The sequence below is a fragment of the Colletotrichum orchidophilum genome (genome assembly GCF_001831195.1).
Source record: "Colletotrichum orchidophilum strain IMI 309357 chromosome Unknown Scaffold_57.1, whole genome shotgun sequence".
NCBI classification, from domain to species: domain Eukaryota; kingdom Fungi; phylum Ascomycota; class Sordariomycetes; order Glomerellales; family Glomerellaceae; genus Colletotrichum; species Colletotrichum orchidophilum.
Window position 1 is genome coordinate 86,752 of NW_019173013.1, and position 25,189 is coordinate 111,940.

The following is a 25,189-nucleotide window of genomic DNA, read 5'->3' on the forward strand; positions in this document are numbered from 1 at the left end:
TTCCGTGCAGCTTCACCCACCACCTCTTTCCCCTTTTTTTCATCGCCCTCATTGGAGCACCTTCAGCGTGCCTTGCCTTCTTAGTTCCTTGCCTCACGGTATTGACATTCATCCTCCACCTCACCTCAACCACCCTAACCCACATACCGCATACCGCATCCCGCATACCTTGTGGTACAGACGGATACGCCATCTCTGTAGCTGCAGCTGGGCATACTGCTAGTCGACTTTGCCTCCCTCGATTCTGGTCGGTCCAGTCATCACGGAGCCGTCTGTCTGTGCGGCACGCCGGGCAGCACAGGTACACGGACTTGATCTCCGTTCCTCGCCCTCTTTTTGCTTACAACCCGGCCTGCCTTGCCCATCTACGAACCGGTCCAGACTCCAGACTGGCTTCTCAATATCTTCTATATCCATTACGGATATATTACTCGGAGGCCCTGCTCAGGGTTAAGATTGCTTCCAAGGTAGGAGACAAGCCCCCTTTCCGCATTTCCCGTGCTTTCATCCAAGTGTCATGATCCATGACGGGCTGGGATTGGAAGAGCCTAGGGGTTGTTCGAGGGAAAAGTGACATGGCGAAATGGGGACGGACGGAGTGGGACGAGTGGGAAACCATGCCTTTGACGGGAGACAAGCCACGGATAGACCAACGACAATGACACGGGCAAGGCTCTGGAAGTACACTGAAGAAACGGATCCTGGAAGCGCAATTACGCCGTACGCCAACCCGCCAGCGTTTTCCCGTCTTCGTGTTACAAGCCGTCGTCTCCAGCTCCATGATCCATCCATCACATCGGGCGCCCTCAAGTCTCCAGCCAGGGGTGGCATTGTCCCAAAATCCCACGGCAGCCATGGGAATTGCATGCGCCAGCGCCAGGAACAGGGGCAAAGCCGCAAGAGACAGTTGTGCAACGAGAAGGGGAGAGGTGGAAGTAGGAGAGGAAGAAGATGAAGATGATGACGATGAAGAAACCCACTAATTCTACTTAACAGCGGACGATTCCCCGAACTACGGGAAGCGGCGAATACCTGACGAAGCTTTTCTTCTTGAGGGCCGATGTTGAACAACACCCTGCCGTCTTACGTTCAATCTGAAAGTCAACTCTGCTCTTTCTGTCTGCACACGTCTTTCCCACCCACAGACCTCGCAGGAAGCGTCGTAGGCGCCGCTACCGTTTATCCGCCGGTCCACCCACCCCAAGATAGACTTGACGCAACTTCCACCGGGAAGTACTTGTCGACGTTGACTTCTAAAGCATTCAGACACCCGCGTTGATCTAGCATACGAATACCTACTACAATTACACCTCACACCTACCGGAGCACGTACACATACATACAAAGACACACGCACGCGCACCACTTGTCCTCTAGAACCGTTCTAGGGCCAAAACACAGCGAGACAAGCACCAGCAACCGGGACATACTGCCAGCCGGCCAGCCACAAGCACCAGGGACTAATAGAAGCTGTCCGTCTCTCCATCTACACCACTCAGTCCTCGCTTATTCACTTGGTCGAGTCCGGGGTCCCCCTCCCAACGTTGCGGAAAGACGCAAAGACAAATCTGCCGCAGCACGAGTTATTAACGACCTGCCCAGCGTTGTAGTCCACACACGGCTGACGATTTGTGCCTTAGCGACCTTGGTCTTCTCCGTACCAACTCTGCCCATTATTAGGTCCCCAAAGCCGGGAGCCCCTTGCCTGCTCCTGTGGCTCTATCCTCTGTACAACTATAGAGTAGAGCGAGCATCCCTACCTCCCTTGTCCACTTGTTGGATCACTTCTTCCCTTTCTTCTACCTACTCCATACATCCCATCCCATCAGATCGCTGCTCCTCCCGCTCCCGCCCGTCGCCGAAACGAACCCGACCCAACCTGCCCAACCGAAACTTCAAACTCGTCTGCCCGCGTCGACTTGCATCGCATCTCGTCACCCTGCAGCGTCCTCGCCCACGACCACAACCTCGACCTGGGACACGGCCTCGACCTTCGACCCGGGCCTTGACCGCGGTTCTTGACTAAATTTCCCACCCTCTCGCCAGTGTGCTTCTGTCTCAAGTCGATTGGACAACATCACCTGTTGCCTTGGCCTTATTACACGTTTTTGGCTGGGTTTAATTAATTCCGTCGTTTACTTCACAATCCCCGACTCGGTCTACTTTAACGCCAAGATATCGAGGCAGAAGGTCGAAGTCGCTCTGAAACTCCAACCCCAACCCAGCCCGACCCAACCAACGGCTTCTCGCCTTTCGCGACGCCTCTTGTCGTCTCGCAACCTATTGGTTTTCTAGCTAATCTGCATACGACGAGAAAGACGCCGATTACCGCAACACCGGACCCGGTCCGTACGACATCTCCAACTCCTCGTGCGACATCAATTGACCTGGTCGACGTGCTAAGCCGCCGAGGAAGAAACCTCCAACCCCAAACGAGTACGTCAATCCGCAGTCTGCTTTCCTTCCGTCGTCCCACCTGTTCATTGGACCAATTCTACCAATTGTCACCTGTTCAACTTGCCTACTTTGGACAAAACCTGCCGCGAGCGATACCTTCTTTGTATCCACGTCTTGTGCTTCAATGGCATCTTATTTCATGAATGATTGTTTTCCCTCATTCTCTCTCTAACCCCCCTTCCTGGCCGCACCGCACATTGGGAAGAAGCCAAGGACTGGTGATGTGGACAAGATGAGTCTTCCTCTCCACAGACAAACACAGTTGCACACATGCAGTCTGCACAATTCCTCTTGGCCCCCAGCTTGGGGCAGGCTGATGCTGTGACCGTTTACATGCAGGTACAGGTACTGGTACGCTGTCAAGGCCCAGCATCCGGCCCTTTCCTCTGCCCTAAGTTGCTGCACGTCGGCCCATGTCATTTTCACCCTCCATGCCACTCTGGAGGGCAAAAACAGTTCTGCAGCTTTTCTTCTTTCCCTCCCTCCCTCCCTCACTCTGTGCCTCTCTCTGGCCGCATCGTCGTCCGCCATGCTGTTGGCTGGGCCATGACTTGCAGTGTCGCTCGCGCCAGCAAGCTTTTTATGCAGCGAGGGGGCCACGAACAGACGAAAGCAGAAGGATGCGTTCGATCTGATGTAGGCGCGCGCTCGCGCGTATGTGTTGGTCGATGCAAGTGCAAGTGCAAGTGCAAGCGTAGCCAGGTCGAAGAGAGTGTCTAGAGTGGTGTTTTTGTGGTGGTGGTGGTGGTGGTGGTGAACGATACCATGTGTATGATGGCGTCGGCCGTGAGTGGGAGGGAGGCACCTGCGTACCAATCTCAATCCTCTTGGAATACAAGAAGCTGGCAGGAGTTGCCCAGCCTCGACGCAAGAACGAGACGACGGTACGATCACAGCCTCCTCCGTTGCCTTACCCCCTTTTCCGACTGGTGTCTGTTACATTTTGCCATCGGTTGTTTCCCTCATTCCCGGTACCAACCCTCATGGCATGAGACGGGGCTTTTGCTCAGGTCACATTTCTCCATAAAAGACAGTCGTGCTGGCAGTCTTATTCCCTGGATGCCATCAGCGTGTGCTCCCATCGACTTGCAGCCGCCTGCACTGCGACCATCATTTCGTTTCGTTTCCCATTCAAGACTCACTACTGCACGCACACTTTAAATTGCCCGCTGCTCGATCCCACTTCTCCAGGTCCAGTCCCCTTTTCATGTTTCAAAGACACCAGCTTCACACCTTGCCTATTAGCCCAAGATTGATCCTCTCACCGCGCGGGGCTTCGTCGTTAAATTACTGACTTGCAAAAGGCCACACATTATCGTTACCGTACATCGCAACGAAACGCTGTCAGAGTGGCAAGCAGTTTAACCAGATCAACACACGCCTAATTCTCGGACGTTGGTGATAGCTCGACTTGCTGCTACCCGTGCACCACCTGTCTCCTGTCGATGCCAGTACTGAGAAACAGCTCCATCAACTATCCTCGAAGCTAGAACTCAACCACAGTCGGCAAATCCTCTCAATTCACGTTGCCATTCGTATGGTAGCAATGTCACAAAACGAGTATGCCATGATGACAAAATAACGGTGGCATTGCTGCCCTAGACACTTGATCAGGACAAAGCGCTAACGTGCCATCTACAGTGGGACTGCTGGTACCGAGTACCCTGACTACACTGAGCATGGCCGCCAGTATGGCTCATTCGGACGCGGGCGTTATCTGTTTCCCATCGATGAGGTCGGTTACCCGTGGTCTCTCACCGCGTTTAAAAAAAAAAAAAAAACCTCCCCACGCTAATGCACTGTGAAGCGCGAGAAAGACAGACTAGACATTTTCCACAGGCTTATTATCACGGCAAGAGGAGGTCCTCAAGGCCCTTCTCAAGGTACTTTTTATGATGTACCGCTGCCTGACAGAGCCCACGTCCTTGACCTCGGGACGGGCACTGGCATATGGGCGATAGACGTGGGCGAGTAAGATCATCCATCCAATCCTTCGTGCGCCGAGTACTAGAACCTGGGCTCGCTGACACTCTCGCCATAGTAAGCTGTACAAGAGTGCAGATAACCAGGGGCACGTCTTGGGGCTAGATCTTTCACTCATTCAGCCCAAGCTGTATGTTCTGCGCCTCCTTTCCTACAGCTCTCAGTGGCGCAAACTCATCGTTTTGTAGGATCCCCACGTGTGTTAGGTTCGAGCGAGCCGATGTTGAGGCGCCATTGTCGGTTCCAGAACAAACCTTCGATTTGGTTCACATCCAGATGATGCTTGGTTCCATACGAGATTGGCCAGATTTGTATAGGAAGTCATTCAGGCACATTAGGCCCGGAGGTTACATCGAGCAGGTGGAAATCGAATGGATTCCTCGCAGCGACGACAACTCTCTGGCGACTGACTCGCCTCTCGCCGTTTGGGGTAACACCCTGCGGCACGCGATGCAGACGTACAGACAACCCATCGATATACTCGACACAACAAAAGAGCTCCGCGCCGCAGGCTTCACAGACATCACCGAGAAGATGATCAGACTGCCTACGAACCCGTGGAGCCAGGACCCGTTTGAACAAGAGTTGGGCAGATGGTTCAATCTCGGCCTCACGCATTGCTTGGAAGGCCTCACACTTGCGCCATTTATTCAGGTGGAAGGCTGGCCCAGACAGGAGGTGGACAGACTGGTGGAAGACCTCAAGAAGGATATTTGTCGACTCAATGTTCATGCATACTGCAGAATGTGAGTTACCGCATGTAGACTGCCGTCCTGGCAGCTTCGAGCTTTTCATGATGCAGAGTACTGATTGCTGGGCGCAGGTTTGTTTGGACGGCAAGGAGACCAATCCAATAGATTTGGAAAGGCGTCACTCAGACTGCCGAGGGTTACATCACGTCTCACAAGATGAAAGTTTGACCGCTGGCGATTTTCCTGCCGTCACCCTCCCGTCGCAAGCTCATATCCAGAACGGGACGAGGCAAGCTAGCAACTTTCGACAAAATCTCGCCAAAGCAACACATTTCAAGCGGAACACTAAAGCAGTTTTCTGTGTCAACACTCTTCTCCCCCGCCCAGACATCATCAGGCTTGCCACTGAGTCGTCCTGGTGCCGTGCTGCCGACAGGCAAGCTTGTCATTGCCATTGCGACGTTTCAGCGACTACTTTCGGGGTCTATCTTCTTTTCTACTGCACGTCATGGGAGTGCCGCATGCTTGCTTTCTCTTCCTTCTTTCTCGCCTAGACAGGCTGGCAATCCTCCGGCTGGCCAAGTACGGACCAAACACAACAGAGTCGGCAGCTTCAGGCTGTCTATGCCCAAATTCGTTTGACGGGCTCCATCATCTTACCCTCGTCGAGGTTTGGGCTGTTTCCGTAGGGTGTCGCATGTCACTAGATTCGATCAAGGCTTCCTGCATTGCTCTGGCTAGGCGCATACGGACACAATTGGGAACGCAACTGTTTTTAGATTGTGTCTCGGAAGCTCGACAGTCACAGACCGACTTCATTGCTCCGTGGAGAAATCCCTTCGGTTTCTTTCTATACTCCAGCGTTTTGCTTTATCGCTGAGCAATTTGCCCAGACCTAGCACATGAACACATAGCAATATCGTAGCCGGACAGGGCAGTTACGGTCGCTTCGCCTTTCATCACTTCATCATATCCTTTCCTTTTCGTACGGAATCTTTGGCGGGGAAGAAAATAGGCCGGGTTTAAACCAAAAGTTCTTGGCGGCGCGAAGTTGGCAGCATTGCAGTTGGGCCGTTTTATTTTTGTTCTTTTGCATGCTGCATTCTCTGCTCTGTCTCGGCGTAGAGCGGACTTGGGCTTGGGGCGTTGGATTTCATCGTGCACGCGCATGCGGATGGCAAAAGGGCGCGAGGAAATGAGGAACCAGTGCAGGCATGTCGGCCAGCGGAGCATAGCACGTCATTTGTTGTGGCATGACCAGTGTTTTACCGGGATGGCTGTCACGTCCGCAGCGCAAAGGCTGATATGTGCGGCCTTAGTTTGTTTGTTTGTTTTTTCTGCCTCATTTCTAAGTTATTATGAGATACAAAAATAGAATTGGGTTATGATGGGCAATGACCTAGATCAAGAACCGAATGGGCAGCCCCTTGAGAATATTCTAGATGAACCAGCCCAGCGATATTGGGTGGTCACTCGAGGAAGAATCGAGCCACGATTCTAGTGCCACCACGAATGAGACGTCTCGATGGCGCTTTGGGAAGTATGTCGGTTGTTTCTGTAGAGGCGTAAGCTAATAATCGTTGCCCCCAAATTGTGCGGGTAGGAGGAGTTGTCATATCTCTTCTACATTACTTTCAATGCTCATGGACATGCACCAGCCACAATCATCGATCCAAGATTGGTTAACAGCTGGGTGTTATTCCCTTACCCATATCCACATCAACTTGCTGATTTACACGGCTCCCGCATGCCCATCCGCATCACTCGATCATCCCTGATGGCGTGGCCTCCCCAACTCTTGTTGGTTGCTAACGTACCCGCTTCCTCTGCCCACCAATGGGATATTGCACTGACAACGTTACAGTCCCTCGTTGAGCCCTGCCAGGTTAGGCAACGACTGCATAGTGTGCGGGCCGGGATAGGAACCTCGCTGTGGCTGCCAACGTTTAGACACCGAAGCAATGAACCCTCTCGATGGTGAGGATATGTGGGAGACGGCACACCGATTTTCGATGAGAAGGGAAATCGACGCGTCGTGCAATGGGTGATGTCCTGCAAAGCACCGATCTTCTCAACCGCTTCATGCCGTTGGTTCATGGCGACACGTTGTAGATGGGGAGGGACCAGGCCGTGTGCAGTTTTTCTGCTTCTGCTACGTCCAGGAGATACGCATCACTCACGCCTGTTCTTTCCTATCCTGTACAGACCAAAAATGGAAACATCACGAGCGGCTGACTATTTCAAATTTGATGTTCTCGAGCTAGCTCGGCTCTTCTTCTCTACTATATCGCTCGTCCATGGGGAATAAGACATGTTCCTTTTTCCAAGTGGAAGTTGGGCAAACGTTCTCCCCCCCTCAAGGTTGCCAACCGACGCCCCGACCCTCATCATGCCAACAACCTACATGTACCCTCGACATGCGACTTGCATGACGGAAGGGAGTCCCGCCGCCCCGAGTCTGCAGTCCAAAGTCCAAATCAAATGTTGGCTGGGGTGGTGGATCTCCTTTTGCCAACACTCTCGCTCTATCCTCCCCCACCCTTCGACTCTGCCTTACGCCCGCTGCTCGTCCGCTGCTCCCCTCTCCACCCGCACTTGGATTTAATACGCATGTGCGTGTACACACCCTCGCACTTTTTATACTTGTCATTGCCCCCCCCTCCTTTGATGTATCTAGACACTCATCAAAAGCCCGATGCCCGGATCCGGGAACACGGATCTCAAGATGAGTGGTCCGGGCCGGAAAAAAAAGGGCGTTTGGCTAGTTTTCTCTGCGCAATCCTGATGTCGATATGGGGCGAAAGGAGAGTAGCAGTTAAGGCAAAGAAAGAGAGAGAGAGAGTTGTCCTGCAAGATTGTAGAGTCTGACATTGGGTTTCCTCCTCATACCTAACGCGGCGCCGCCGTCCCGGTTTATTCACCTTACATTTCATCCCCCCTTCTCCCTAACCTTCCTTTACCTTAAGTCTCCGCCAGCAGCTGTGCCGTTGCCCAACCAAAGTTGAAACCGGTCTGGGTCTCGATCCTTGGTCTCAGCCTCGGGCCGGGTGTGGCGGGCCGCCTACAACGGGCCTTGCCTGCGCTGGGATCTTTCTCAAATCTCATGCGGGAACAACTGGCTCTGCAGGATCAGAAGGTGAAAGGTGATTATGTTTAGGGCGGGTCATGCATCTTTCTGCATCCTCTGTAGGATCGCGGATGCGATTACCTGGGATACGAAATCCACGCTGCCAAGGGGCTGGAAGGGGAGGGGGAAGGGGGGGTTTGTCAAGAGATGCATTGAAGGCGGGCGGTCGTTGCCCGACAAGGGCCCAACAGATATTTTGAGTTAGGAGAGGACGGAAGCTTGACGAGACCTTGATACGCTTTTCTTTTCGTAAGGTGGGACTTTGCATTGAGTAGCTTCGACCCGAACCATGTCGAACGATGTAGTGGTCTTGCACGATACGGCAGTGTATCTTTTGCATCAGTCTTTCCTGAGTTATTTCTGGCACTTCCTTTCCTACCTCACGGAGAGGCGAAATTTTACGCGATTGTTGGATTGAGGGAGGGCCATTGCTCTTGAAACTATCTACGAGAATCGAGCCTTCTTTCCTCACCTTCTTCTGAGAAGCGCCCCTCGTTTCCGTTTGGGAAAAATCCGCGGCAAATTCGCTTGCCTCTCGATGGTGATGTATTGAAAGCCCTCTAGCTCGGCCAGGATCAACAAACCAAGACCACTGTGCTAAGCTTGTCGCTCCATCTTGTCCTCCTTGGGACTGTAGTTGGATCATGGGTCGATAAGGAAGCTCGGATAACCCAATCCCGATGAGCTCCATTAACGAAAAGGTGTTTAATCTGCAAGTCTCTGCAATCTTTTTCTGCTATCCTTGATTACCTTATAACTGGTCGACTCGGCTTGAGGACGTACGCCGCGATGCTAAGATACTCTAACCTGCTGTAAAGCTTTTTTCATTTTCTTCATGAATTTTCCTCTTACATTCGAGGCTCATTTCGTTGGTTAGAGATGGTCAAAGATGACGGTTCACTTCACTGCGATCCTGCAAGCCCGAGCACCTACAACACTGGCACGTTGCCCTTTCATCCCATGACATAGCCAGACAGAAGAAACATGACGTCTGATGGAGGTAGAGACGTAACTTCCTTCTTGACAGTTCTTGGAACGAACACATCAAACAAGAAACGTCGAACGGTCAGGAAGGTCTGTCAGAGGAAACCGTTTTGACTCCTTAGCATGCGAGGCTTGTACCTCACTGGCTGCCGCAAAACTCTGCTGGCCACCATCCTTGCCGAGGACCATTCCCCTCTTTTGGCGCCGCCGGGGACGTCCTGTTTGCTCTTCCTCTTCGAACCCGAGGGGATGGTAAACGGCATCCCACCGAGATAGGGGAGGAGACACCAACGTCCCCAAACATGGCTGTAATACTATCTTAGTCTCTCCGACTCGTAGGACTTCCCTTCCCCGACCTTGACGTCTGTCACATCCACGAATCTGTGCCCATATGGGTGGGTTGCTCGATCCTTTTACACTATGCCGCTATCAAGTGTAGCTAGGGGGTCCCGGGGTCGGGATCGGGGAAGAGGGCTAAAAGGGGGCGTCGATTGAGGACAATATCAATACGCCACGGAACCATTCATAAGAAGGGGCGTTTTTCGATGACCACGCGGTATGTAGTCGATGGAGGCGCCGGTATTCTTCCTATGAAGTACGAATACGGGGAAATTTTAGCAAACGGTACAGGCCCTTGACGGGATTCGACGGGGCAGGTGAGAATACCTCCCCTCATGTAGATAGAGCGGCGTAGGGTTGGATGAAGCACCACCTCTGCCACTAACCTACCCCTTCCCTGCCTGGGAACTTCTGCCTTGAACGAGAATCCGATTCACAGTAATCAAACCATGCCAGGTGAGGCCGCGGGGGTGGGTTCGGGGAGTGAGATACTCCATTTTGGCTGGCTGTTGCCTGTTAAAATGAGGCACGAGTGCCGTTCCCGCCAATGTCGCGAGGGGACCGATCACCGTTGGTTCGAAAGGGGGGCTTCTGCGTCTCCTCCCCCCGCCCTCGATAACCAGGCTCTTGGACTGAAAAGCGGAAGAAGGTGGCTGGGCTTGTGTCCCAGGCCTCTGCTCCTGGTATGATGTGAAGGGCTCCTAAGGAGAAAGGTAACGGTGTCTCGCTGCTGATGGATCTGGTCTGTACAGACCAGACGGCTGACTGTTTTCCCATGTGTGGTTTTTTTTTTTTTTTTTTTTTTTCAGATGTAGGCTTTCGTTGACTCGATGACATTTCACCGAAGTGCTTTGGTAGCGAGTGCCATGCCAACTCTCACCTGCCTATCTGTAGGCTGTTCACTCCTGGATCTAAGATAGAATTAGGAACTTAGAGATGACAGCAAAGAAGTACGTTTCCAAAGTGAAGCTGCCTTCCAAAATTACTGGCGAGCCATATCAAAATACCCCACCCCCAAGTGCGAGAGCCGGTCTTTTCCCACAGGAGATGTAGATTCTTTCGATCGCCTCGCTCTTGGACTCACCTCAGATGGCCCGGCGCAGGATACACTCTCGGCTCAATTGTCCGTAGACAGTTGACCGTATTCTTGTTTTTGATAACGTGGATGTAAAGCAAGTTGCATTCAGTTGCATCAAAATGGAAAGGGGGGAGGGGGTTGGAGACTAGAGCAAACTATGGCTATGCTACAGTCACGTCGCCGAATAGGACCGATTACCTCGGCGATATCCCGGGACTTGGAAGGAGACTGTGGGGAGGGGAGGAGGTTTCTGGCTCTGACAGAGAAGGGATACGCAGTCGTAGGCTCGCAACTAGGGATTCCCATGTCCCACTGTGGTTGTCAACAGAGAAAGGCTTGCACCGGGGGAAAAAACCGAAAGCCCCAGCCGCCGCGAAGACAATGGATGAGTGAGCGTAATTCTGGTTTCACAGAATTCTCAGAGGTCGGGCCACAGCAGTGTTGAGATCAAGATGTGTTCTTATTCATCTGCATAGGTAGGACTTGGTCTCCTGAAAACGCCACCTACACGAAAGCTATCATGATGTCTCGCAGTGGCATTGTTGATGCTGTGTACTTCAAATTGGAACATTAGAAACTTCAATAGTCGACATAGCTGCCCTGAACGCTTCTTTTTATCAACCCGAAGCACCATAGATGTAGTATAAGCCTGCTCCTACTTGAAAAGAATCAAGTCGTTGCCGAGGCGTGACATGGATGGAACAGCCGATTTCTCTCTGGGCGGCGGGAAGAGAACAAAGGAAGGTGCCCAGAGATGAACTCCACGTCACCATCACATCTGCGCGAGGATGGTGAGGGGTATTAATTTAACGCCGAAAGTTCGTACTCTTGGCTACGCTTCTACTCATCCCGTTTGAGTAATGGTATTATCCATGCCGTAGAAATGATTGGGGATTATGTTTGTCCAAGCCCAGTAGTGGTCCAAACACGCCGTGCGGCAGGACGGTAGGTGTTCGTCTATGCGACTGAGGCTTGTGGTCTGTCTAGCTGAAGACGAGGTTGCAATTGAGTCCAGCTTTTAATGCGAAGAGATCACGGAGATGGGTATGCTTGCTCTCAGTCTTGACATCACAGCTTGGGGGAGGATCAGCTCTTGAATGCATTCTTAGCTTAGCTGAATTCTCATGTCATCACTATCTGTATCAGATGAAGTAGGATGTACTACAATCGCACTCGTTAGCGAGTTAGAAACGAGATAGACATTTGGGTCGCTTCCTCGTAACAAGTGACTGTTCTCACAGTCCAATCCTGCTTCTCAAAAACCGAAATTGCATACGGATTCTTACATATTCACAACAGAGTCGAAGAGCCGATGGGTGAACGAATCCTCGCATTCTTATCGACACAATCAGAAGGCGTCTCATGTCTTGGGCCCTGGACTCTCCCAACGAAAAGTACGAGATTCGGCTTAAGCTTTCAACCCAAGACGATTTCACAACTCTTGATGCCTACTACACGCATCAATGGTAGGCCAGTTGGTTCAAAAGTTTCCTGATATTTACCTGCAGGAGGCAGGTTTCGCAGCATGGTTAGGCTGCGGTTGACGTGTGTGATGTACAGAGTCTACATAAGGAAATAATAAGGTGGCCTGTTAGGAACGTGTACGGCGACCGGATTCCAAGGTCCCCGAGACCGCTCTTCTTCTGCTTTCCCAGACATCAGCCCCGCACCGGTCAAAGGAATCTCGACCGGGAGCTGTGCGACTGGATACATGAACCTCTACCACGGGCATCGAGCATTCATGTCATGGTTCCAAAAAATAAAACACCCCCTTCCCCCGATTTCTATAACCCGAAGCCACCATTGCGCTCTTTTTCTTTAGATGCAGTTTGAATTAATAACCGGGAACAAGTCTTACCTCCACATCGTCGTTTCGAATCGGTACGAGATGGGGAGAATTCGAAGGTTCTCTCCGTTTAGTGGGCAGCAGCGTGGGTCTCGCCGTGGTAGCCCACGAGCTTGAAGCGGCCGAGTATCTCGCCGACAGTGAAGAAGCCGAGGCATTCGGCGGCGACAACGGCACCGGCGGCCACGGTCGCGGTGTTGATGCGGGAGGCGATGGTGGCGGGCTTAGCAGCGACGGCGGTGCTGGCGGCTGAGGAGGCGGAGCTCAGGAGGGCGTTGGGGTTCTTGACGGCGCCGAGGGCGGTCTGGAAGTAGGACTGGAAGGTGCTGACGGGGCTGCATTTCTTCATCAGGAACTGGACGACTAGCCCTCGCTCTGTTGCTGGACTTACGGAGGAGCCATCTTCTGGCCGTGGAAGACAATCTTGGACAGCTCAAGAGTGACGCGGGAGTAGTAGATAACCCAGGGAACCTGTTCTGTAGTCGCATATCCGTCAGCAATTGGCCCGCTGAATCGACAGTGCGCGCTCAATTGCGCCCCTGCTCGTAGAATTCCTCGCGGCCGGATAACACATACTCTCGATGAAGCCGATAATCTTGCCGGTGCGGCCGCCGACCTTGCCGAGGGCGTTGACGGCACCAGACAGAGCGGGACCGGCGGCGCTGGCGGCGCGGCTCAGGCCCTGGGCGGCCTTGGCCGAGTATTCGCTGGCCTTACCGGCAGCGTCCTTTGCGGACTCGGTGGCCTTCTTGGTGGTGGTCGACTCGAAACGGGCGGCGACTCGGGAAGGGAGGGTGCGAGCAGTGGTCCGCATCAGCGGGCGGGCGAGGGCGGAAGACATATTGAACCGGGGGAGAGAGAGGTTGATGTCGGAGAAGGGGGATTAAAAATCAGGGTATCTGGATCTCGGATCGGGGTGCGTCGATGTGGGCGGCTCCGGGGTCGAAGAAGGAGCTTCGTTGGAGGCCAATTGATAGGAAGGGGGTGGTGATGGGTGGTTTTTTTTGCGTGAAGTGGAAAAAAAGAGCTCTCTTGCCAGAGTCTGCCCGACCTCTCGGAAGATTTCGCTTGTGCTGTTGTTGCGAGCCGGACGAGTGGTGGTCCGTGCACACCTATGTTTTCTTGCTTATGAAAAATGCCAAGTGCTAATGTACCTACCTCAAGTCAAGGTAAGGTAGGTAGGGCGCAGGGAAGTTGAGGTACAAGGAACAACAACGTACCTTTTTCCTTGCTTCTGTGCTTCCCAGGGGAAGGAGGTTGGCGCACCCGTCGGCCCAGCGGACTATGCCGCTTTTAGATCTAGCCAATCACACATAGTGGAGCTTTTCGAAGGAAGTGGGGGCTTCCTTTTGGCGCAGGCAGTTCATGGTGCAGGCAGCCGGGTGAGTTGAGTGACAAAAGGTTTATTGGCAGGTGCTGGGGAAGAAGGGGTATGTATCTCTTGATGGATGGATACTGCATCCTCGTCTGTTTCTAGTTTGTCACTTTTAGAAGTAATTGATTGGTCGCTTACTGAACCCCAAAATCCCAACGTCACCAACATCCTTACCGTATAATGTTCTGTCCACGTACTTCCACCCACGCTCCATCACTAACCCCAACAGTCCGCATGCCTACCCAGGTAGAGGATCATCACTGTGATCAAAACTTCATTTTATCATACGAATTCATTGGGAACATGTCTCTAAATAATATTCAAATTCAAAATCCCATCCATGACACCATATCGCCAGTACCGCCGTATTATGCCCAAAAAATCAATCGTGTCGTCTAACCATCAGGCTTAGTCCAAGCTCTGGATCATGACCTTGATAGCGCCCGATTTGGGGTCTCTAGCCGCCTCGAAAGCACCGAGGGCATCCTCGAGCTTGAACTTGTGTGTCACCAACTTGCTCAGGTCAACAACACCGCTCTCCACCAAGCGGATGGCTCTAGGCCAGGTGTTGCAGTAGCGATACTGCAGCTGGATGTCGACCTCGCGGACGCTGGCGCGCATGAAGGGGAAGCTGATCTCGTTGCGGCCGACACCAATAATGAAGACCTTTCCGCCAAACTTGCACGCCCAGACAGCGGAAGCAATGCTGCTCTCGACACCGGTGCACTCCATAGCGACGGCGGGCTCAACGCCTCCGAAGGACTCGACGATGCGCTTGGCCTCCTCCTCGGCGGTTCCGCGGCCGACCTTGTGGGTGATGGCCGTGGGCACCAGCTCCTTGGCGAAGGCGAGACGTCCATCATCAATATCCGTGACAACCAATGGACAGGCGCCGGCAGCTTTGGCGCAGAGAAGGGTGATGAGACCAATGGGACCTGCACCGCAAACGAGCACCGGATCGCCAAGGCGCACACCGGCACGTTGCATACCGGCGAGGGCGACACTCAGGGGCTCCAACATTGCACCGTTTTCGTATGTCATGTTACCGATCTTGTGGCACCAGACAGCAGGGTGGTTCACATATCGTCGCAGGAGACCGGGGACCGGCGGAGTGGACAGAAACTGGACCTGCTCGCAACCGTTGTAACGACCGGTCAAACAAGGCTCGCAGGCGTTGCAGATAACATTCGGCTCAACGGCGACTCTGTCGCCAACCTTGAGGTGGGTGACGCTGGGGTGAACGGCGAGAATCTCACCGGCGGATTCGTGGCCGAGAATGTGGTCGCCATCGACAATCATAGGTCCGATGCATCCGTGCTTCCAGAAGTGAACGTCGGACCTGTATCTCTCGGTTAGTCTCGTCCTCGTGTCTTGTGGGGGACTTTTGTCTGGCACGAAACTGCTTACCCACAAATACCGGTGCTTCTGATGGCCACAGTGACTTCGCCATGCTGCAAACCCTCGCCAGCCTGGACGGCCTCCAACTTGGGCTCGGCCTCGTTGATCCACAGGTCGTGTGCGGGGTTGGTGTAAACGCCGATGTTGGCCTTGGACACCTTAACGGAGCCGACCGAGGCGGGAGGATCAACAGCTGAAGGAGACATTGTGAAAGCTGGCGGGGTGTCTCTGTGTATGCGAGGAGGGAGAGTGTGCTTGAAAGAATAGTCCAGAAGAGTATTGTTTTACCAGGTAAGCCTGTGATATGATATGGCGGCGGAGTGTGAAACGTGGGTGCGAGATCGACGAGATCGATCGACGAGACGACTGACAGCAACGGCGAGGGCCTGAATCGAGGGTACGGATGAACGGGACAGACGAATCGGACAGAGAGGAGGAAGAATAGAACGGACTGGAGCGCAACGACACACGCCCTGGCAGTCGCCCGGCTGGATATATACCTTGGGGTCACTCGTGGGATTTTTATCTTTATTTTCCTGGGTCGGCCAGCAAGCAGCTGCTTTGGCGGCCCTTCGGTCACCAATTGTTTGAATCCAGCCCCTCATCACCCCTCGAGGCGAATAGTTTGACCCCAGTTCCCCACGTCGTAACGTCACGCAGGGTCGAAGCTTGTTGGCAGGGGGTGGGGCGCCGCCGCGTTGTGGGAATTGTTCGGTCACTGTAAGACCGATTGTTCCTCGTTGAGGCTTCCCGCTCCAATCACGACGACGATCAGTACCCGACATCGACCATTCCCCACGACACGCTCATCCAGGCTCTGCGCTTTCTCTCACCACGACGAAGCGGCACGTCTCGCGCTTTGCAGGCCCAGGCACGCCAGGAGGGGCAACCACTTCGACACACGCGCAACCGGGGATTTTTTTTTTCTTTTGTGTTCACGTGGTTTTCGAACCAGGGGACTTCGTTGGCCGGCCCGTCCGCACTTTTACTGTTTATGCTTGCCCATCGCCTTTCCCTCGTCGTATTGTCGCTTGTTCAGGACCATGGCGCTCCACGAATGACACACCCCCACTCTCCTTCTTCTCCAAACATTCTGGAGGTCGGCCCCGAATACCCCTCCCCTTGGAAGCTCGCCCTAAATACCGGGGAGTCGCAAGCGGCAGTCGCGCTGGCGTGCCTGGGTAGCACCGTGCCGCGGTCCTATACTCTCTCTTTTCGAGATGCGCTTCCGTGGGGAAGCCTTTCGTCGTCTCATACACCCAGACGCGCTCCCGAAAGCTTATTATGTGTTTGGAAATTCGCTGCCTTACCTTATGCCGTTGACATATGACACTCTGCCTGTTTCTCGTCCTGTAAAGCGGGAAACTCTCGTTGGCCGCGGGATCGGGCGATAGCCACGCCATCTTCCCAAAGGACTGATTGATGGACCAGGCTGTTGACACATCCATCCGATACAAGCGCTGCGCGGCGTTGCGGCTTGTGCGTGCTCTGCGGGATTTCTTATCTACCGATTCTTGGTACGGCAGGAATGAAATCCGTCCTCCTTTTCTTCAACCTACATACACACCATCCAATCGCTCCAGACCACTTACCCGCAATCGGGGGAAGAAGTGAGCTATACCCGCCGTCGGGACTAGAATATCCGAGAAGAGAACTCGGACCCCCTCCTCGCCCTTTGTCATGCGCCCAGACTTGACTTTTGGCCCGCCGGGCGACGAGTGGCACTACGACAGACGATCGCGAACCTATGATCTCACGCGGGGCCGGTCGCCGTCCTGGAAAGTCGGCACCAGCCAAGGTCCCGTGGGGACGTCGGTTTCGGTGAACCCTTATAGCACGGCACTTGTGATCGTCGACATGCAGAACTACTTTTTGCATCCCAGCTGTCGAGACCATCCGGCCGGGCTGGCTGCGGTGGAGCAGACCAAGAAGGTCATTGAGAAATGCCGCGAATTAGGCGTTCAGGTACGGCCTGCCATTCCCCCCAGTCGGACGTTCGGGGCAACCGGCAGACGTTATCGCCCGTCTTACCGGAGGACAGGACTGGATAGAAAAGGGGGGGGGGGACGCGGGGAGCGAACTTTTACCGGGGGTTAATGGGGCAACGTACCGCAGCTCACTGTTACATGCGACACAGGTAATTTGGCTAAATTGGGGCCTGACCGACGACGACCTGGCGCGGATGCCCGCCAGCGTCCAGCGTGGCTTCTCGCGATCGCTCATCCTAAGTGAGGAGACTGCCTCGTCCTCCGACGACAAGGGTACCGTCGCTCGTCTCGGCCTCGGCGCGGATCTCGGCGACGGCAAGGGCCGCTGCCTCGTCGAGGGGGAGTGGAATGCCGATATTTACGAGCCGCTGAAGCGGAGCAGTCTCCGCCCGGAGGATGTGCGCTGCAACAAGAATAGAATGTCGGGCATGTGGAGCCCGGAGCAGCCGCTACGGAAGTATCTAGAGCGAACCCGGGAGGAGGTTCTCGATGCCTCCGATGCCTCCCGAGGCTCCGGGAGCGGGAGTGGAATTCGCTCGTTGCTCTTCGCCGGCGTGAATACCGACCAGTGCGTCCTCGGCACGCTGACGGATGCGTACAATGCCGGGTGGGATTGTGTATTGATTGAGGACTGTTGCGGGACCAAGACGCCTGGTGCTCCCGAGGTGTGCCTTGACAATATTTCCGTGAGTCGGCCTTTTCCCCCTCCTCATTGGGTTCAGCACAGATGTGAAGTGCTTGTGATTGCGTGTATAGCAGTGATGGAGGGTGGTCGCTCACTGTGCCCTTGCATAGGGCTCGTACGGGTTCGTCATCTCGACAGAGACGTTTCTCGCCGCAAAGGCTTATTAGAGAGACACTTTTTACGTGTTTAACGACAGTGCGTGTGCCCACCCCTTTTCGTAATGTCCAGGCGAGGTGTTGGTGAGTGAGTTGAGCAACGTACGATGTGCATACCTACCTCGAGTACTGATGCGGCTGTCTTCAAAGCGGAACTTGCTGGCGGGCTTTTTTTTCCCTTCGAAAATATGCGGGACGCTTACCGTGTTTACGAAAAATGCCACCCGATGTCGCGATACGAGACAATGGCCAATTGAAGGGCACGTGGGGCGAAGGTGAGCGTGGAAGAGAGAGGCGGGAGTGTACCCCAGTCAGCACAACACGAATTCTTTGCTAGACCCAGTTCTGAAAATAGATTGTAAAGTTCTCAATTGTCTGTATTCTCCGAGCCTGTGACTGATGGCATGGCTCATGATGATCGGTCAAGACCGTGGATAATTACTCGTCTAGTGTTAATTTCTTCAACATTTCTCATTTGAAAATGACTCTTTCCCCCGGCTTCATCCACCTTCCCTCTGAAGGATATCATCAATCGCTTCTAGTGTAAGCCGGTGCAGCCGTCTCCCGCACGTTGCAACCGAAGGTGGGGGAGGGAGCGGAAATCCGACCAAGTTTTCTCATTCGTCAACAAGAGGAAGGAGAACACATCCCAAGCCGCCGAAGAGATGCCCATGGCTGACCGGGTGTGGTCGTGGTCGTGGGTGTACGTGTCTGTCGGTCCAGCGCCGTCTCGTAAAATCCCGAATAGGAACTCTGCTAATCCCTGATCCTGTAATTCGGAACAAAAGAAAGTGTTCCAATTTGTGGGAAACCAGGTTGCGCCCGTACGCCGTATCCATCTGACTGGGACCCCGTATACAAACGCCGATAAATGCATGCCGATTTTTCTGTAGAGTTGTTGTGCGACAGGGAGGTGTGATGGGAGCGTTCTATTGTCGTCGTCGTGTTAACGTAGAACGCTTTGACGATGTTGGTGCATGTTGTGTTGCCGAGTTGCTGTGTGAGCATGGTCACCCCTTAGCTTTTGGTGAAGGGCTCTGTTCAACCGCTCATGACGACGACATCACCCTTGCAGACGCCGTATGAACAGCAGATCTCGGGGCTGGCTTTGCCGTTGAGGATGTCGTCCCGCTTCCACTATTGAAAAAAAAAAAAAAAAAAGTGTCAGGATCTCTCTGATAATGATGTGGTGGGCGACGAATGATTGGGCATTAACGAACATCGGGACAGGGAAGTGGCCTAGCCTGGACGAAGGCGCCAAGAAATGCAATGGCGAGAACCGTGGAGAACACAGCGGGAAACTGCATTTTAACTTTGGTTATAATGGAGAAAAAGGGGCTGTTTGAGCTTGTTCTTGTGGGTGTTTGTCGGCAAGTATGACTTGGCCCGAGATATGATGAAATTAGGAACCTAATCGTCGCTTTGTTGAAGGCAGCGACAGAGGTTGAAAGTAGCGAGGGACACAGGGAGGAAACGAGAGAGGAGCGAACGACAATAAGGGTGACCGGGAGAGGCCAAGAGACTTCTTTATGAAGTTCAGATACAAACCAGGTAACTCACGGAATGCGGTGGGGTCGAGTCCTGGGTGACGACAGGGCGAAAGGGCGGGAGGAATGCTTTTTAATATGGACAAACACAACAAGATGTACACGGCCTTTGCTGTGATAGGGAAGCCCAACGGAAGCCCGTGGGTGACGGCGTTAATCCCCGCCACACCTTGCAGCTTCTTGCTCTGGCCCGTTAGTCAACGCACATCTCCCGCCCGTAGCAATCATCTGGAAGCCCAGGGAGGCCGGGGGTACAAGGGGCCACCTGTGGTGGAAAGCAATTACAGAGGAAAGGGATAGATACAGACAACATGTGCCTCACGGTTCCTCTCGAATCACGATTTGGCAAGATTTACCTGCATCACTGAGACACGGCAGCTTGAAATTTGCTAGTCGAACTCACGGTTGTGCCTGGTGCCATCAGTGTTATAGCAGCAAAAACCATGTGTTCCGTCCTACAGAGACATAAACCGGGGCGAATTGCCGAGGATCCAAACGAAATCGAGTGCGATGGATCAAGATCTACCAGGCCAGAGCTATTACCGGGGACGTAGGGCGCAAACAGGAAGAGGAGGGGTTGCGGGCGCCGGCTCACTGGACCGTCGACATTCAATCGCTTTGGCTGAGACCCTGTGAAGGGAAGCAAATGCTACTGGCAATTTGTCGCGAACAGATTCTCCAAAGTGGCTAGTGGTCGGCAGGGACCGAGAATGCTGGGAACTTGGGAAACGCTGTCTGTGCCATTAGCACGAGCTGAGGGCGTGGGACTAGGACAGGGGTGGTTTGGCGCTGTTGCGATGGGGAGCTGGGGCATACGAAGATTCTGACAATCCGCGACTTGGGGATGCGATGTGCGGGACTGGAATACAAACTGTGGCTGAGAGGCAACAAGACGTAAGTAAAAGTTGGTGACCAAACTCAAGTATCCGTCGAGTGCTGTGTAAGGAACAAACCAACGGCTGTTGCCGTCGAAGGTGCCCAGCCTTATTGCAGCTAAGAAGCATGTGTTTGGGAAAGCCGTCCATGGGCTTTCCTGATATGTTGATTATGCTGAATATCAGACTATGAAAAACAAGGTTCGCCGTGGCTTGCTCAGTGGGATCACGGGCTTAGATGAGTAGCGTGGCTCTCCCTCGTGTTCAGAGTGCAGCCCTGGTCCAACCGCCGGTTAAATCGCGCAATGGCTGACGGGAGGCTGCTGGATCTTCACTGTCCAACGCCGATTTCGAGATTCTGGCGTCCGTTCGAGTCCTTGCAACGAACGACCTGACCGCGAACGGTAGGCTACCAGCACCGTGAGGGTCAGGATGACGAAAGATGGCCCCCAACATGCTCTCCTTGGCAGTCATCCGGGTTGGTGCAAAAAGAGTTAGCTGCGAAGGCGTGGACGACACTGTTATTAGACAGGTCTGAATCCCACGAGAGTCTGAAGGGAGCGGCCGAACGGTGTTATCGGATGATAGAGTGAAGTCTCACTCCCCTGCATCCCCAGGGTTTCAGGACGATGAGCTCGTAGAACAGCCCGTCACAGTAGTCCTGGGTAGCCTCGACTTGGCCTCTTCCAAACTTCTGTGCTCAAAAGTGTTGCTTCTGCTACCAGCAAGGAGCCTTGACAGCTGCCGGTTTCCCGTGGCACCAGTGCCAACCGTCATTGACCACGCTGTATTCCATCTACCAACCAAAGCCAGACATGTCGGTTTGTGGTTGGGTTGCTTGGTGTGACCAACGTCGTGCCGTTTGCAGAAGGTCGCCCAGTGGAGGTTGTGTGTGTGCGTGTCTGTGTGTGTGTGTGTGTGTCCTCTTGGGTGGTTGGTACAACAATTGTATGGGTACCTAATTCTTCAAATGCCTTCCCAATACAAGACAATTTGTGCGGGAATTGATCAAGATCTTGCAAGATTCCCGGACCTTCTCAGGCATGGTGTTGAAGCAGCCCGTTCAAAACTTGGGGGCCCGTTGGAATGTAAAGAGTTGAGTTGACAGTCTTTCCCTCTTGCCTGTACGGATTGGATAGACACGGCCCGGTCCACGACTCTGCCTGCACGTGCTTCGCCGCGCACTCGGTCCTGATGTGCCGAGTGCACTCACAGAGGTAGGCGGCCCGAGTTGCTCATCAAGTTGTAATGTTGAATGAAAGATGAAGGAGTCAGGACTGGGGGCTGCTCTGCTCTTGGCAAGCAAGCAGCCATCTGGGAAAGGACCGCCATCTTCCACCGCCACGAGTGGCCAAGGTACCTTAGTGCTCGAGTTTGGCCAAGCCACGCTTTCCCTTGTCAAATAGCTAAGCTTTGTGGGCACGAACGCTGGGCCGGGAAGTTGTGGGCGGCCCTTCCCTTTTTTGCGATGCACCACCATTCACGAGTCACGACTCGTTGCCCAGTGCCCGCTACCCGCTGCCCGCTGCCCGCCGCCGCGCCGGGAACTGACGTCTCGGTCTCTTCCCAAGGTAAGTTCCTGCTGCGTCAAGTGTCGATCGAGGCAATCGCGATAAGATCTGGCGGGCACCTCCTATCTCCAGACTTCGGACCCGGGCGCTCTTGTCACTTGTGTCTCTCCCCCATCCGGAGACCCCACGGCCCAAACTTCAACTCCTACGCTAGCCCAAGAGCCCGGAAGCCAATGAAGATTATCACCAATCTCTCGTCTTCTCATGCTTTCGGCCCTGCGGCAGCTAAGGTAGACTCGGCCCCATAGCGGACATACTAGGACCCAACAACCAATGGCAGCCCTTCCAATCCCTTCAATCCCAGGCTATCTTATCGTCCAGACTCGTCGGCCAAGATAAGGCGTCTCCAGCAACCCTCGACTATTCGATTTTACTCACCCGCACTCTCCCACTTTGCCTCCCGCGTTGCAAGTTCACCGACTAACAGATACCTGGGTTGCATAGCTGCCTGGCCAATCCCTGCCTGCTGTCAGCACGGACGGTACCTTACTGCAATCCGTCCACCTTTCCGATGGGACAATACTCCGTACCCTCTGCCAAAGAACCAGCAAAAAAAAAGCAAAAAAAAAAAAAAAAAAAAAAAAAAACCAGAGTTGTCTTGAAGACGCATGTCGAGCCCTGACCTATGGCCTCTGCAGCCATCGCCTGACTGTCTCCATTGTGACCAACAAGTATCCAGAATCATTGTCCATTCAAAATTTGCCATTGGGCAGATCAGCCCGGAACACCCGAACTTTGCCTCCCAATTCTTCTTCTAGCTTACTTCAAGAGCTCCAGTTCACCTTGCCGAACCTATCCCAAATGGTTGTAAAGTGCCGGCCTACTTCCGAACCACACCAGTTCCGCCGTCAAGGACGCGTCGGTGGGCCATCAAAGGCTCCTTCAATGCCATGGTTCTTATCTTGATCGCTCCATGCCCCCCACCTGCACCAGTTTCGCGTCAGGAGTTGGTGTGTGCTCTGCAAAAGCCCACGACTGAGGCTGAATCTAGAATCCAGAAATCTGGGTATTCCGCGGTCGGCCGTCTGTCGCGCCCTGATAAGGGTTCCTCCACTTTCCGCAATGAATATTACTACTCGGCTCGCCACCATGTGTCCTGGCCTGTTCGTGGATCCTTTATCCCCTCACAGTTCACCAGTGCTCGAAGCATCTGCTTGTCCCTGTCGGATTCCCGCCCACGAACGTCCACTGTCCATACTCTTAGTCGACATTTGGGGAAAGCAATGAGCTGTCGATGAACTAGATCCAACCTCATCATCAACGTCACGGGAATCAACACAAGTCGAAAGATGGCTATTTACGAGACCAAGAGCGACATTTCGTCGACTGGCGGGGAGAAGAAGTCGGCAACTGATGTCGAGCGAGGGTTCCTGGGGCATGACCATGCTGTTCACCAGGTGGACTTCGAAACCGGGACCAGCACCTATGCAAGACTGCAAAGGCTGGCGGGAAAGCTTGGTGTCGAGCAGAGAGGCATTGAAAGGGTCCCCGAAGATGAACGAATCAACGATGCCGTCGCCAACGTCGGAACGTTGGTAAGTCCACCCAATGGCTTCGTTCATTCCAGGAAACCATCCTGACCCTTCTATAGTGGTGCTCCGCCAACATGGTCGTCTCGTCTTTTGCCATTGGTGTTTTGGCTATTCCGGTATTCAGTCTCGGCTTTGTTGATACCGCCCTGACCATCATCTTCATCAACTTTCTGGGAGTCATGCCGGTCTGCTTCTTCTCGACTTTTGGCCCCACATTCGGGTTGCGACAAATGGTTCTGTCCCGTTACTGGTTTGGCTTCTACGCTGTCAAGCTGAGTACGTGACCAACTGCCAACCCATCATGGGTTTACTGACCGGTCACACTAGTCGCCATCTTCAATATCCTCGCCTGCCTAGGTTGGTCCGCTGTCAATACCATCGTCGGCGCTCAGCTGTTTCACGCAGTCAACAACAACATGCCTGGGTGGGCCGGTATCATCGTCATCGCCATATCGACTCTCATCATCTGCACTTTCGGCTACCGTATTGTTCACACCTACGAGCGATTCTCCTGGATCCCTTGCGCCATTATCTTCCTGATTGTCCTCGGCGTCTTTGCGCACTCAGGAAAGTTCGACAGCATGCTACCCATGAGCACTGGTCCAGCCGAGGCGGGCTCCGTCCTGTCTTTTTCTGCAAGTGTTTACGGCTTTGCGACGGGTTGGACATCCTACGCTGCCGATTACACGTGCTACTACCCGGCTTCCACCTCCCGGATGAAGGTCTTCCTCGTCACTTTCTGCGGCCTTTTCTTCACCCTGTGCTTCACCGAGTTGCTGGGTGCCGCCGTCATGACTGCCAGCGTTCACGACCCGACTTTTTCCGACGCCTACGCCAACTCTGGAATCGGTGGTCTTCTGGCCGCCGTCCTGGTCACCAAGCTTGGTGGCTTCGGCCAGTTCTGTCTCGTCATCCTCGCCCTCTCAATCATCGCCAACAACTGCCCCAACATTTACTCCGTCTCCCTTTCTCTGCAAGTACTCTCTAGGAAGACCGAACGGATCCCGCGTTTCATTTGGGTCTTCGTTGGTACCGGTGTTTACATCGCCATCAGCATTCCGGGCTACGACCACTTCGAATCTTGGCTTGAGAATTTCATGCTCATCATCGCCTACTGGCTCGCCATCTACGAGGGAGTCAGTCTCACCGACCACGTCGTATTCCGCCGCGGCATCAGCGGGTACGATATCAGCGACTGGGACACGCCGTCACGCCTACCCCCTGGTTTTGCGGCCGTGGCGGCTTTCTTGATGGGCGTCATGGGCGCCGTGCTCGGTATGTCACAAAGTTGGTTCACCGGTCCCATTGGCAAGCTAGCCGGCGGAAGCTTTGGCGGCGACATTGGTTTTGAATTAGCGTTCTCCTTTACGTCAGTTTCCTACATGGTACTGCGTGTGGTTGAGAAGAAGTTTTTCAAACGATAGTCAGCTTAGCACGCAGCGGGCTGATTGAGTGTATAATACGGAGCTATGGGTTGCATATATGTGAAGTGTGGGCGCATATGGTGTTGGGAGGCGTCTGCAGGACTATTGAGTTGCAACAAAGTGTTTCGAGGAA

General features: G+C 53.7%; 7 protein-coding genes across 7 annotated transcripts; 4 read left to right on the forward strand and 3 right to left on the reverse strand.

Moving 5' to 3' along the window:
- Nucleotides 1-3,222: 3,222 nt before the first annotated feature.
- On the forward strand, nt 3,223-3,618 carry CORC01_07224 (uncharacterized protein; the record flags this gene model as incomplete). The annotated part of the gene is made up of 1 exon (XM_022618862.1): nt 3,223-3,618. The coding sequence occupies one exon, from the start codon at nt 3,223-3,225 to the stop codon at nt 3,616-3,618; it is 396 nt and encodes a 131-aa protein (XP_022474596.1).
- Nucleotides 3,619-4,003: 385 nt separating this feature from the next.
- Nucleotides 4,004-5,190, forward strand: CORC01_07225 (methyltransferase domain-containing protein; the record flags this gene model as incomplete). Its single annotated transcript, XM_022618863.1, has 5 exons — nt 4,004-4,017; nt 4,099-4,192; nt 4,265-4,428; nt 4,499-4,570; nt 4,629-5,190. The coding sequence occupies 5 exons, from the start codon at nt 4,004-4,006 to the stop codon at nt 5,188-5,190; spliced, it is 906 nt and encodes a 301-aa protein (XP_022474597.1).
- Nucleotides 5,191-12,576: 7,386 nt separating this feature from the next.
- On the reverse strand, nt 12,577-13,347 carry CORC01_07226 (uncharacterized protein; the record flags this gene model as incomplete). Its single annotated transcript, XM_022618864.1, has 3 exons — nt 12,577-12,841; nt 12,898-12,982; nt 13,083-13,347. 3 exons carry the CDS (start codon nt 13,345-13,347, stop codon nt 12,577-12,579), a joined length of 615 nt encoding a protein of 204 aa, XP_022474598.1.
- A 942-nt stretch (nt 13,348-14,289) lies between these two features.
- On the reverse strand, nt 14,290-15,485 carry CORC01_07227 (alcohol dehydrogenase GroES-like domain-containing protein; the record flags this gene model as incomplete). The annotated part of the gene is made up of 2 exons (XM_022618865.1): nt 14,290-15,220; nt 15,289-15,485. 2 exons carry the CDS (start codon nt 15,483-15,485, stop codon nt 14,290-14,292), a joined length of 1,128 nt encoding a protein of 375 aa, XP_022474599.1.
- A 1,474-nt stretch (nt 15,486-16,959) lies between these two features.
- On the forward strand, nt 16,960-18,119 carry CORC01_07228 (isochorismatase; the record flags this gene model as incomplete). Its single annotated transcript, XM_022618866.1, has 3 exons — nt 16,960-17,244; nt 17,417-17,953; nt 18,063-18,119. The coding sequence occupies 3 exons, from the start codon at nt 16,960-16,962 to the stop codon at nt 18,117-18,119; spliced, it is 879 nt and encodes a 292-aa protein (XP_022474600.1).
- A 1,037-nt stretch (nt 18,120-19,156) lies between these two features.
- CORC01_07229 (uncharacterized protein) lies at nt 19,157-19,329 on the reverse strand (the record flags this gene model as incomplete). The annotated part of the gene is made up of 2 exons (XM_022618867.1): nt 19,157-19,246; nt 19,294-19,329. 2 exons carry the CDS (start codon nt 19,327-19,329, stop codon nt 19,157-19,159), a joined length of 126 nt encoding a protein of 41 aa, XP_022474601.1.
- Nucleotides 19,330-23,389: 4,060 nt separating this feature from the next.
- Nucleotides 23,390-25,056, forward strand: CORC01_07230 (NCS1 nucleoside transporter; the record flags this gene model as incomplete). Its single annotated transcript, XM_022618868.1, has 3 exons — nt 23,390-23,635; nt 23,692-23,908; nt 23,960-25,056. The coding sequence occupies 3 exons, from the start codon at nt 23,390-23,392 to the stop codon at nt 25,054-25,056; spliced, it is 1,560 nt and encodes a 519-aa protein (XP_022474602.1).
- Between the last annotated feature and the right edge of the window lie 133 nt (nt 25,057-25,189).